Source organism: Primulina tabacum, chromosome 12 (genome assembly GCF_025594145.1).
Source record: "Primulina tabacum isolate GXHZ01 chromosome 12, ASM2559414v2, whole genome shotgun sequence".
Taxonomy (NCBI): domain Eukaryota; kingdom Viridiplantae; phylum Streptophyta; class Magnoliopsida; order Lamiales; family Gesneriaceae; genus Primulina; species Primulina tabacum.
Window position 1 is genome coordinate 36,911,286 of NC_134561.1, and position 14,559 is coordinate 36,925,844.

At 31.5% G+C, this 14,559-nt stretch overlaps 1 protein-coding gene and 1 pseudogene across 1 annotated transcript; both read right to left on the reverse strand.

The window, feature by feature from the left end:
• Positions 1-773: 773 nt before the first annotated feature.
• LOC142521237 (putative late blight resistance protein homolog R1A-3) lies at positions 774-3,869 on the reverse strand (annotated as a pseudogene).
• LOC142521238 (putative late blight resistance protein homolog R1A-3) lies at positions 774-13,408 on the reverse strand. Its single transcript, XM_075624464.1, has 2 exons — positions 10,535-13,408; positions 774-897 (listed from the first exon to the last, which is right to left on the reverse strand). Exon 1 carries the CDS (start codon positions 13,326-13,328, stop codon positions 10,683-10,685), a length of 2,646 nt encoding a protein of 881 aa, XP_075480579.1. The 5' UTR covers positions 13,329-13,408; the 3' UTR covers positions 774-897; positions 10,535-10,682.
• Positions 13,409-14,559: the final 1,151 nt, after the last annotated feature.

Genomic DNA, 14,559 nt, shown 5'->3' on the forward strand with positions numbered 1-14,559 from the left:
TATCAAGATTCTGGCCTTCGCAGTATCATTCACGAAACCATGTTTTTTTTGTGTGCCATCACAGGCGGAGTCTTCAAAAACCTTCTCTACATTATCGACTTTAGAGTGAGTGTCAATATAAAACCCATGTTTTCCTCATGAATCTTTGAACATTTCAATGGTTCCAAATCGATATCTAGTAACTTTTTCCGACGAAAATTGATTATTTCAATAGAAAATAGACCAAAATAATCAAAATTAAAAAATAATTTGTCCAGATAAAAAATTAAAAAGTCAGTGGAATGAAATCCAAATATGATAAAAATATTGGACAAAAAATAATTATTTTTCTTTATTAAGTATATAATTATTTGTTGACAAAAAATATAAATACCAAACTAGTAATAGTAAAAGAAAGAGATTTTAAAAGTATAAATATACTTCACCAACCATTTTTATATTAACAAATGGTGGAAAAGATTGACATCTCAAGCAGTCAATTTTAACATAATGCAAATAAATTAACTATTTTTTGTGCGTAAATAAATATATGTTGCCGTTACATTTTTTTTAAAATCTCCAACAACAACTTTAAATTAAAAAAGATAAATAATTAACTCTGATATTTAATCAAAATTACAATTTTATGCTTAAATAAAATATTATGTTACAAATAACCAAATTAATACAATAATCATCAACAAAATTCCTCGAGTGTCCTTGTGGTAAGATCCAACAACTCTGATAACAAATTTTTTTTGTTTTCCCTAACTCTTCTGCTCTAGACGAAAAGGTAAAACGAGAGATATGCATGAGTAAGCAGTGATACGACTCAGAACATTCCTCACAATATTTCAGTGAGAATATTTTCTACCCAGAATTGATTATGCTAACATTAAGAATAATAACATACGTCTCCTCAAACCTTACCAACTCGACAATGCGACAATACGATCGGAAATCTCTGGTAACACTCATCTATCATCTAGAAGTGTTTATCTTAGCAACTTTGTCAATGAAAGTTGAGCAATTTCTTACACATCGAATGCACTAATCAGCCAACCGAGTAATTCTTTCTGTCTGCACCATTAATACGAACCTGGAAGTCATAATTTCCAAGCTCCAGTTGTTCCTCTTGTATTTTCTCTGCAGAAGAATAGACTGAATCGCTACAGAATACTAATAAAATCGATCTAAGTGTTTGTATTTCTCCAATACCATCTGGGATTTCCTTTAAGAATTCAAGATACCCGAGTATGAGTTTCTCAAGGCGTGGGAAGTGAGAGCTGTCTGCTGTCCACTCCACAAGATCCGTGGAAAAAATCTTTAAGGACTTCAATTCAAGAAACTCTCCTTCCACGGGATTCCATTCACGCCCTCTGACAGCATCATCTATCAAATTGAGAACTTCGAGACGAGGCAGTGTGCCGACCACCGTCAAATCTTCCCAAGGCACTCGGCAGTTTTCCAAAGTCAACTTCTTGAGCGATTGTGGAAAGCAGAGATTTCTCAGCACATTCTCGTAACTGCCAAAGATAAGTGATTCGAAATTATGTAAATTGGAAAGATTGTAAACTTCATAGTGATACCATCCAAAGCCACTGGGGAATCGCAAGTAAGTGATTCCCAGTTTTTTTAAGTTTGGCATTCTGTGAACAACCTCATCCGTGCACCTGAAATTCTTTATTGTACAGAGTGTTTGCAGGTTTTTCATAACAAGAATATCTTGCGTCCCATTTTTGCTGTTGGTGCTCGGAGGATCAGGCAAATAGAAGTCTCCTTGTTCCATTTTTAGATGTCTGAGTTGCGGCATTTCCCATATTTCAGCCGGTAGATTTGTTGGCGTCACAGAGCCAATCAAAGGACCAGCAATGATGATAGTATGCAGATTCCATAGTAGGGATAGAGATTCTAAAGGATTCAACAGGTTTGGATTCGATGAAGCATCGAAATAAATGTATCTCAAGTTGACAAGTTGTAGAATTTCTTCGCACGAGTAGAAATCATCCATGTTGAGTACTCTTAGCAGTCTAAAACAAACTGGCAGCTTTATAGATGTGGATTCTAATTCCCAACATATCAATGAACGGGTACATGATGCAAAATTCCTGGCATCAAAGACCTGTTGTTGAAACACCTCTTCATCGGAGTTTCGCTGAATAATAAGACGACGCATATTATTGATGCTTCTGGGAGGACCGTTGAGGCTATGGATCACACAAAGAAATTTCTCCTTTTGAGCTTCCCTGAGGCATAGGTCTCTTAGGAGATCATGGATGGTGCAAGTTTTGATTTTGTTTCTAGACCCGTAATCATGAACCTGAATCAGATTTCTATCTATTAAATCTTTTAAATTATCCTCTGCAATTTCCTCCAAACTTCTAGAACTCATCGGTTTAAGAATCCCCTCCGCAACCCATAATTTAACGAGTCTTGAAACGCGAATCTCAAAGTCTTCTGGAAATATGGCCATATAGAGGAAACATGGTTTTAGGTGAACAGGCAAATGCTTAAAACTCAAAGATAATATCTCAAAACATAGCCCATCACCACCCTTATTTAATGCCGCATGTGTATCATTAGCAACATGCTCCCAATATTCAACTGTTTTGGTGGACTTTGCAAGAAGTCCGCTAATAGCAACAATGGCTAGAGGAAGTCCTCCACAATTTCTCACAATTGTCTTTCCTACTTCCTCTAACTCAGGAGGGCAACAACTTTCTTTTCCAAACACCTTGTCACAAAACAAAGCCCAACTTTGATCCTCGTCTAGAAAATGTAGTTGATGTGGTGTACACGATCGAAAATTATCAGCAACATTTGATAGTCTCGAGGTGACCATGACTCGACTACGATTGTTATTATCAGGAAAAAACCTCTTTATGGCATCCCAAACCTCGATACTCCACATGTCATCCGTTACAATGAAATATCTTCGATCAAACAAACTTCTATGTAGACGTAATCCTAATTCATCATCATTCTTTTGAGTGATTTCTTCACCTCCAATCTCTTTTAATAGGCCTAAAAGTATTTCGCTCACACTATATTGTTGAGATATTGTAACCCAAGCTTGAAGATCAAAGTGGCATACAATTAATGGATTGTCGAAAACAATTTTTGCGAGGGTCGTCTTGCCGATGCCTCCCATCCCAACAATGGGGAGAATCTAGAGATTTGATTCGTCCCCGGTTAGTGTCTCCATTATTTGATTCAAATCTTCATCAAATCCCACCATGGTATTCTTGCCATCAGATGCACCTCGTAGGAAAGAACTAGCAGTCGCAGCTTTTCTTGGTTGCTTCATGATTTTGATCCCTTCAGTTTCCTTAATCTTCATCACATCTTTCTTCAGAGAACAGATTTCTTCTATTACTTTCTCCAAATGTCGACTGAACAGAGTGGAGCTACTCGATACAAACGGGAGGGTCATTTTCTTTAAAAAAAGGTTGAAATGACTAAATATCCCACTCCTTTCACTTCCAGCTTCAGCATTTCCAAGAATTAGATCCACCACACGACTTTCAATGGTATCTTCCGCTGCATATGCTGATCTTGCGATTTTTTCCTCCAATGCCTGAATCGCGTCCCCACTTATCAGCGAAAAATCTTCAAGAAAATCTCGCAGGAAAGTGAGATTTTCGAGCAAAGAATCGATCTGGGCTTTGTCAAGAACATCGATTTGGCGCGGTGGGTGTTGCAGAAAGTGGTCAAGAATATGTCCGAGAGAGAGAAGAGATGCATAAGCTGCCATTGCTGATCACTGATAATTTCTCAGCTTCCAAATTCAATCAATCTGCGATTTCTTGCCCAATAATTGAGTGATGCGCACTTTGAGTGGTCATTGTTAGAGCAGCCAACCAATAGTTGAAACTTGAGTCGTCCCCCATTGGATAATTTTCATCTAATTAAATATTACTAATTGGGCAAATTGGAAAAAAATACATCTGTCCATCTTTGATTTAAAATTCACTACTTATTTTTTTTACAAATCAATACCTGATAACACTATAAATTTAGTTTTAACTACGTACAAAGATAAATTTACATTTTTGCTCTTTTATTATTTAAATAAAGATATAATTTTATCCACCAAATTAATTGTGTGTTTTCCATCTACCAAAGTATTAGTACCTATTATGGTGTTTCAAATACTTGATTTTGTTATTTGAATACTTCAAATGTGTAAAAAAATACTATATTTTCGAACAATCACCATAAATTCAATCATTGTTGGTTTTTCATTAAAAATGCATTATGATGACTTATTCATGTCATTTTATTTTTTAAAAATATAGTTCCTCACTCATCATGAAATAAGATTAAGTACTTATTTTGACATATAAAGTATCTATTTTGAAGTTTCAGATATTTGATTTGACTCTTTAAATACTCCAAATGTGTAAGAAAATACTGGATATTCGAACGATCGCTATAAATTTAGTCATAGTTTGTCTTTTAATGAAATGTGTATTTGGATGACATATTCATCTCATTTAATATTTTTTTGTAAAAAAAATCAAATTTCAAATTAAGCATGTAAATTTTAAAGTACTTAGTTTTACTTGAGAAATACCTATTTTGAGTTTGCAAATACTTGATTTCGTAAATGAGATACTCACTATATATATTGTATTCGAATAGACAACGTAAATTCACCAAGTATTGGTAATTCAATGGAAAATGCATTTGGATGACATATTCATCTCATTTAATATATTTTTTATAAAAAAAAAACAAATTATCAAATAAACATGAAAATTTTAAAGTACTTAGTTTTACTTGAGAATTGCCTAATTTGATTTGACAAATATTTGATTTCGTTAATGAGATACTCACAATATGTATTAAAATTTTAGATACTCGAATAGTCAACGTAAGTTCTCCAAGAGTCCAAGTGTTGATATTTCCATGAAATATGCATTTAGATGAGAAGTACATAATTTGAGTTTGTAAATACTTGATTTGATATAGGAGATAATCATAATATGTAATTGAATACTGGATATTCAAATATGCAACGTAAGTTAACCAAGTGTTGGCTTTTTATGGAAGGTGCGTTTGGATGACATATTCATCTCATTTAATATATTTTTTGTAAAAAAACAAAAAAAAATTCCCAAATAAGCATTAAAATTTTAAAATACTTAGTTTTGCTTGAGAAGTACCTAATTTGAGTTGAAAAATACTTGATTTCGTAAATGAGATCCTCACAATATGTATTAAATATTGGATATTCGAATAGGCAACGTAAATTCTCCCATTGTTGGTATTTTCATGGAATATGCATTTGGATGAGAAGTACCTAATCTGAGTTTGCAAATACTCGATTTGGTACAAGAGATACTCATAATATGTAATAGAATACTGGATATTCGAATGTAAGTTCACCAAGTGTTGGCTTTTCATGGAAGATTCGTTTGGATGACATATTTATCTAATTTAATAAATTTTTTGTAAAAGAAAAAAACAAATTCCTAAATAAGCATGAAAATTTTAAAGTACTTAGTTTTATTTGAGAAGCATTTATATTGCAAATACTTGATTTGGTACATAATATACTCATAATATGTAATAGAATACTGGATATTCAAATATGCAACGTAAGTTCACTAAGTGTTGGTCTTTCTATGGAAGATGCATTTGGATGACATATTCATCTCATTTAATATTTTTTTGTAAAAGAAAAAAACAAATTCTCAAATAAGCATGAATATTTAAAAGTACTTGATTTTACTTGAGAAGTACCTAATTTCATATTGCAAATACTTGATTTGGTACACGAGATACTCATAATATGTAATAGACTACTGGATATTCGAATATGCAACGTAAGTTCACCAAGTATTGGTCTTTCCATGAAAGATGCATTTGAATTACATATTCATCTTATTTAATATTTTTTTGGTAAAAAATTCTCAAATAAGCATGAAAATTTTAAAGTACTTAGTTTTACTTTAGAAGTACATAATCTGAGTTTGCAAATACTTGTTTTCGTAAATGAAATATATGCATTAAAATACTGGATATTCGAATAGGCAATCTTTCCATGGAGAATTCATTAGGATACTTTTTCATGTCATTTAAATAAATAAACATAGTTCATTTATTCATCATGAACTAATTGGGAGATACATTATGAACATAGTTCGTAAATGAGCTTGAAGTTTGCACTTTAAGCATATCTATCGATTCTTGGATTAATGATTTATAAAATACGCATCAATATTAATTGACAATACTTTTTGATATTCATTGAATGACTTATTTGACAATTATACTTATTTGACATAATACTTATTGGTAATTATTCATTATACTTATTAGTATTTTTTTCTTTATACTTATGAATATTAATTTATAATATCATTAATATTCATTCACAATACTTGTTGGTATTCATTAAATGACAAGAAAATACTTCATTTGATATCAACCTCATTAGTATTATTTCATAATATTTATTGGTAATCATTCATTATATGTATCAATATTATTTCATTAAACTTATTATCAAATTTGAGTTTTTAAAGGGTAAATCAATTATCAGTGGAATCTAATTATGTAATACTTGTAACAATTTAGGTATCATATTTTTATTTCACGGATCTCATCATCAAAGGTCACTCAATATTGACTTCAAATTATATATTTTGACATCATCAGATAATCGAATTTGAGTAGTAAATGGTAAAATCAAGTATTTGTGGACTCGTATTAGGTATTATTTGTATTAATTTAGGTATCACATTTTTACTTCACGAATGTCATCATCAAAGACCACTCAATATAAACTTCAAATTATATAATTTGACATCCCAAAATAGTTGGATATAAATATTTAGGGAGTAAAATCAAGTATTTGCGAACTCGCATTAGATATTCTTTGTACCAATTTAGCTATAATATTTTAACTTCACCAATTTAGATACTCTTCGTATCAATGCATCTTTCATGGAAAGATCAACACTTGATGAACTTACGTTGCATATTCGAATATCCAGTATTTTAATGTATATTGTGAGTATCTCATTCAAGATATCAAATATTTGCAAACTCAAATTAGATACTTCTCAAGTATAACTAAGTATTTTAAAATTTCAATACTTAGTTGAGAATTTTTTTTACAAAAACAATATTAAATGAGATGAATATGTCATCTAAATGCATCTTCCAAGGAAAGATAAACACTTCGTGAGCTTACGTTGCATATTCGAATATCTAGTATTCAATTACATATTATGAGTATCTCATGTACCAAATCAAATATTTGCAATATCAAATTAGGTACTTCTCAAATAAAAATAAGTACTTTAAAATTTCTATGCTTAATTGAGAATGTTTTACAGAAAAAATATTAAATGAGATGAACATGTCATCCAATTGCTTATTACATGGAAATATCAATACTTGGTGAACTTACGTTGCTTATTCGAATATCTAGTATTTTAATACATATTGTGAGTATCTCAATTACAAAATCAAGTATTTGCAAACTCAAATTAGGTACTTCTCAAGTAAAACTAAGTACTTTAAAATTTTCATGCTTAGTTGAGAATTTGTTTTGTTTTTTTTTAAAATATTAAATGCGATGAATATGTCATCCAAATGTATCTTCCATAAAATAAAAACACTTGGTGAACTTACGTTGCTTATTCGAATATCCAGTATTTTAATACATATTGTGAGTATCTCATTTACGAAATCAAGTATTTGCAAACTCAAATTAAAGTATTTCTCATTTATGGAGTAAAATTAAGTATTTGTAGACTCGAATTAGATACTTTTTGTGTTAATTTATGTATCACATTTTAACTTCACCAATGACACATCAAAAATCACTCAATATTACTTGAAACTTTTTTTTATATCCCCAAATAATAAAAAATGAGTCTTAAAATGGTAAAATCAAGTATATGTGAAATTAAATTAGGTACTTTTTGTACCAATTTAGATAGCACGTTTTTTATTCACAAATATCATTATCAAAGAACATTCAATATTATCTTCAAACTATATATTTTGACATACTCAATCGAATTTGAGTATTTAAAAGGTAAAATCAAGTATTTGTGAATTCGAATTATGTATTAATTGTATTAATTTAGTTATCACATTTTTACTTCACGAATATCATCATCGGTGTCACTTAATATTAACTTCAAATTATATTTTGACATCCTCAAATAATTGGTTATGAGTATTTACAGGGTAAAATCATATATTTTAGATTCTAATTAGATACTCTTTGTATCAATTTAAGTATCACATTTTAACTTCACAAATGACATCATCAAAAGTCACTTGATATTACTTTAAACATAAGCATTTTTTTATACATTTGAAGTATTCAAATAGCCAAATCATATATTTGGAACCCCAAAATATGTATGTTATTGATCAAAATAAGTATTTTTTCTAATTCAACAATGAGTGAGAAACTGTGTTTTTTCAAAAATTAGATGACATGAATAAGTCGTCTTAATGCATTTTCAATGAAAAGACCAACATTTATAGAATTTACTCTGATAGCTCGAAGATCCAGTATTTTCTTACACATTTGGAGTATTAAAAGAGTCAAATCAAGCATTTGAAACTCCAAAATAGGTATTTTGTAGGTATTTCATGATGAGTGATGATCTATGTTTTTTTTAAAAAAAATAAAATGACATGAATAAGTTATCCTAATGCATTTTTCATGAAAAGACCAACAGTGACTGAATTTATGGTGAATGCTCGAAATATAGTATTTTCTTATATATTTGGAGTATTCAAATAGCAAAATCAAGTATCTGAAACCCATAATAGGTACTTTGTATGTCAAAATAAGTATTTACTTTTATTCCATGATAATTGACAAACAATATTTTTTTAAAATTATATTTTAAATAGAGAAGAGAGGTATAATTTTCGTGTATAAAATAATATATTTATTTAAATAATAAAGGATAAAAATGTAAATTTTGCTTTATGAGAAATTAAAACTAAAAGCAAAGATTTGTCAAGTACTGATTCCTAAAAAATCATGTATAGATATTGAATCTTAATTGAAACATTGATATAGATATTTTTTTGAAATTTACCGTTACTTTAGTTTTTATATTTGTTTGTAAATGTTTTTAGTGCTTTTATCAACATAGAGCAGCCCACCCTATGTAGATAGATATTATTTTTTTTATTTTTGTATGAGAATATGCAACTATTTTTTCATCGTCCCAAACTAGTACAATATATTAATAGTTTACATGATAATAAATAGAGGAATTTGTCAACTTTTTAATAATGTGTAATTTAATTATGCGTATTTTCTTTTATAAATTTGTGAAATTTTTTAATTTTTTTTATTGTATTTTAAAATTTAATTATGTATAATTGTATTTTCTTACAATCATTTGTAGTTTTTAAAATCATTTTTTTTCTTAAATACAAAGTTATTTAATAAAACAAAAAATTTATATTTCAATAGCATTTCTGTAATTTCACTTCAATATTGAACATGAGACGAAGTTATCAACGATGATATTAGTTGGTCATGCTTATGTCAGCATTGATAACTTCATGAGGAGTTACTCCTCCAATACTTTATAGAGTATTTATATTGTGAAACGGTATCACAGATATTGTGAAACGGATCAACTATAATCATATTTACAATAAAAAAATAATATTTTTGGTATAAAAAGTAAGTTTTTTTAATGTGTGCCCCAAATAGAATATATGTCTCACAAAATTGACATGTGAAACTGTCTCACAGAAGTTTTTGTGTTCTTAAGAACGACACGTGTCCCGTTTATTTCTTTTTTTTTTCTATTCTTTTTTTTAGTTTTTTGTTTTTCTTTTTTTCTTGTCCTTTCTTATTTTCTCTTTTTCAACATGAAAGATTGATTGTTTTTATTTTTGTTTTTCTTTTTATTTGATATTTTCTTATGAAATTTTACAAATAAGAATTTCACTTTAAAACGGTAAACTTTAAACTGAAAAGATTAAGAGTGAAAGAAATCTAACTAATACATATTAGTCAAATTGGATATTTTTTGATAAAATATAATTAATATACATATTTTACCCTTTATGAACAAATATGTTTCAAGTGTACACTCTTTATGACACCGAGTTGTTATATGATGGTAAAAGTTTGCCTAAAATCATCTTCAGAAAGATATTTCAATTAAAATATTAACAAAACATTTGCAATGAACATTATAATAAAATGATTATAATGTGTTTTTTTAGATAATGACACACACGGATATGCATTAAACTAGTGTTATTTGACGATCTTGGAAATTTTTTGTTATTGATGTTTTTAAAAAGATAACCAAACTACTAAGATCCAACAACTCTATTAACAATTTTTTTTTGTTTTTCCTAAAAAGATAAATAATTAACTCTAATATTTAATCAATTACATTTTTACATTTAAATCAAATGTTATAAATAACCAAACTAATACAATAATCATCAACAAAATTCCCTCGAGTATCCTTGTGCTAAGATCCAACAACTCTGTTAACAATTTTTTTTTTTTCCTAAGTCCTTTTACCCAGAACGTCACCTCAAATCTTACCAACTCGTCTACGCCACTGGACAACTCTGATAACAATATTGATACATAAATCGCACTCATCTATCATCTAGAAGTGTTTAACTTAGCAACTTTATCAATGAAAGTTGAGCAATTTCTTACACATCGAATGCACTAATCAGCCAACCAAGCACTTCTTTCTGTCTGCATCAACAATACGAACCCGGAGGTCATAATTTCCAAGCTCCAGTTGTTCCTCTTGTATTTTCTCTGCAGAAGAATTGGCTGAATCGCTACAGAATACAAATGAAATCGATCGAAGTGTTTGTATTTCTCCAATACCATCTGGGATTTCCTTTAAGAATTCAAGATACCCGAGTGTGAGTTTCTCAAGGCGTGGGAAGTGAGAGCTGTCTGCCGTCCACTCCACAAGGTCTGAATAAAAAATTTGGAAGGACTTCAATTGAAGAAACTGTCCTTCCACAGGATTCCATTCACGCCCTCTGACTGCATCACCAATCAAATTGAGAACTTCGAGATGAGGCAGTGACCCAACCACCGTCAAATCTTCCCAAGGCACTCGGCAGTATTGCAAAGTTAACTTCTTGAGCGAACGTGGTAAGCAGAGATTTTGCAGCACATTCTCGAAACTGTTTAAAAAAAGTGATTCGAGATTACGTAAATGGATGAGATTGTAACCTTCATAGTGATCCCATCCAAAGCCACTGGGGAATCTATAGTAAGCGATTCCGAGCTTTTTCAAGTTTGGCATTCTGTGAACAACCTCATCCGTGAACCTGAAATTCCTTATTTTATAGAGTGTTTGCAGGTTTTTCATAACAAGAATATCTCGCCTCCCATTTTTGCTGTTGGTGCTCGGAGGATCAGGCAAATAGAAGTCTCCTTCTTCCATTTTAAGATGTCTGAGTTGCGGCATTTCCCATATTTCAGCAGGTAGATTTGTTGGCGTCACAGAGCCGCACAAAGTACCAGCAATGATGATAGTCTGCAGATTCCGTAGTAGGGATAGAGATTCTAAAGGATTCAACAGATTTTGATTCCATGAAGCAACGAAATAAATGTATCTCAAGTTGACAAGTTGTAGAATTTCTTCGCACGAGTAGAAATCATTCATGTTGAGTACTCTTAGCAGTCTAAAACAAACTGGCAGCTTTATAGATGTGGATTCTAATTCCCAACATATCAATGAATGCGTACATGATGCAAAATTCCTGGCATCAAAGACCTGTTGTCGGTATAATTTGGAACTTTGCTGAATAATAAGCCGACGATTATTATCGATGATTTTGCTGTCGAGCCCATCCATCATAGTGACACGAAGAAATTTCTCCTTTTGAGCTTCCCTGAGGCATAGGTCTCTTAGGAGATCATGGATGGTGCAAGTTTTGATTTTGTTTCTAGACCCGTAACCATGAACCTGAATCAGATTTCTATCTATTAAATCTTTTAAATTATCCTCTGCAATTTCCTCCAAACTTCTAGAACTCATCGGTTTAAGAATCCCCTCCGCAACCCATAATTTAACGAGTCTTGAAACGCGAATCTCAAAGTCTTCTGGAAATATGGCCATATAGAGGAAACATGGTTTTAGATGAACAGGTAAGTGCTTATAACTTAAAGAGAATACCTCAGGACAGAGCCCATCACCTCCCATATTCAATTCCGAGTATGTGTTTTCAGCAACATACTCCCAATATTCAACCGTTCGACTAGACTTTGCAAGAAGTCCACTAATGGCAACAATGGCTAGAGGAAGTCCCCTGCAATTTCTCACAATCTTCTTTCCTACTTTCTCTAATTCACAAGGGCAACTTTCTTGTCCAAACACCTTGTCACAAAACAAAGCCCAACTTTGATCCTCGTCTAGAAAATGTAGCTGATGTGGTGTACACGATCGAAAATTATCAGCAACATTTGATAGTCTCGAGGTGACCATGACTCGACTACGATTGTTATTATCAGGAAAAAACCTCTTTATGGCATCCCAAACCTCGATACTCCACATGTCATCCGTTACAATGAAATATCTTCTATCAAACAAACTTCTATGTAGAAGTAATCCTAATTCATCATCATTCTTTTGAGTGATTTCTTCACCTCCCCCTGCAAGAACTCCAATCTTTTTTAATAGGCCTAAAAGGATTTCGTGCACACTATATTGTTGAGATATCGTAACCCAAGCATGAAGATCAAAGTGCTGCTCGATTAATGGATTGTCGAAAACATTTTTTGCGAGTGTAGTCTTGCCGATGCCACCCATCCCGACAATGGAGAGAATTTGGAGATTTGATTCGTCCCCAGTGAGTGTCTCCATTATGTTAACCAAATCTTCATCAAATCCCACCATAGCATTCTTGCTATTGGATGCACCTCGTAGGAAAGAACTAGCAGTCGCAGCTTTTGTTGGCTGCTGCACGATTTCGATCCCTTCAGTTTTCATGATCTTCATCGCATCTTTCTTCATAGAACTGAATTCTTCTATTACTTTCTGCAAATCTTGACAGAACAAAGTGGAGCAGCTCCTTTCACTTCCAGCTTCAGAATCTTCAAGAATTTGATCCACCACACGACTTTCGATTATATCTTCTGCCGCATATGCTGAGATTACAATTTTTTCCTCCAGCGCCCGAATCTCGTCCCTCCTTGTCAGTGAAAAATCTTCAAGAAACTCTTGCAGGAAAATAATATTTTCCAAGAGAGAATGGATCTGGGCTTCGTCAAGAACAGCCGTTTGGCGCGGTGGGTGTTGCAATAACTGGTCAAGAATATGTCCGATAGAAAGAAGAGATGCATAAGCTGCCATTGCTGATCTCTGATAATTTCAAACTCAATCTATCTCTGATTCTTTGTATTAGCGTTGACTTTGCTGGCCAAAGTATTTCCCATGTATTATAACATGCGAAAATAGGACACAATCCATCTTACGTTGGGCCAAAGTATTTCCCAACTACCCCATTGCTGTTTTGACCATGGGGTAGAGAACTTTTGCTCAATCCTTCTTACAAGGCCAAAGTATTCATTACCAATAGTTTTGATTGTCAATTTATTTGAAATGAATAATAATGGATAAATGAAACTGCGCAGAAAAACCTTTTTTCAAAACTGTATTAAAATTTAGTTAGTTTTTCAAAATTTCAGATAAATGTATTAAAGTTCGACATGAATTGAATCATATTACCTCTATTTTTGTTTAATCCTTCTTACAAGGCCAAACTGTTCACATATGTTACTTTTTGCAAAATTGAGTGTCATTTTCTTCATAATTAGTAGGATTCAAAGAACTCTTACAAGCCACAAATAAAATTTTGCAGATGTAGAGAGAACAAGTAATTGAAGGAAGTATTATTCAACTTCTGCAAGCCACAAATAAATTTGTGTAGATGTAGAGAGAATATGTAATCGGAGGAAGTATGATTCAAAGAACTTTTGTGAGCCATAAATATATAGATAAATGTGTTTTCTTCCCAAGCACCATTAAATACACAAAAAAGAAGCCAAAGCAATAAGCATACATCATTGACCAGTTGGGAAGGTTCCTGCTCCTACACGATCTGGGCCATTGATTTTAAAAAAACTGATGGACCCCATGTATGTGTGTATAAATCTGAACCTTCATGGGGCAGTGCCTTACAAGGTAGGATGAAATCTTCCTACCAGTCGTACCAACTTATTAAACGCAAACAATAGATTCAATGAACATGAATTCACTTATCCAAAACATCAGAGGTGTGGAAAACAATGGATGTAATAAATAAACAACACCAAAAGACGGAATATCAATCACCAATGGGCGCCGATGATATAAAAGTAAATACAAAATTGAGACTTTTATTCACGTTTTTTTTATATAGAGAAGATATATATTAGTTAATACGATTTTGTTTCCAAAAAAAAAAAATAAAAATCAAACTAATATATACTCTATGTGTATTGTAAATATTAATTGTTGATATATGTTTTATTTGGTACATTTAATATCTAGTCTTTATATTTTTAATCGTTTTAGTTCTCAAATTATTTGAGATGAATAATGG

Bases quoted from the DNA above. Each gene is read 5' to 3' on its own strand.
- LOC142521238 (XM_075624464.1), bottom strand. From the start codon at position 13,328: ATGGCAGCTTATGCATCTCTTCTTTCTATCGGACATATTCTTGACCAG.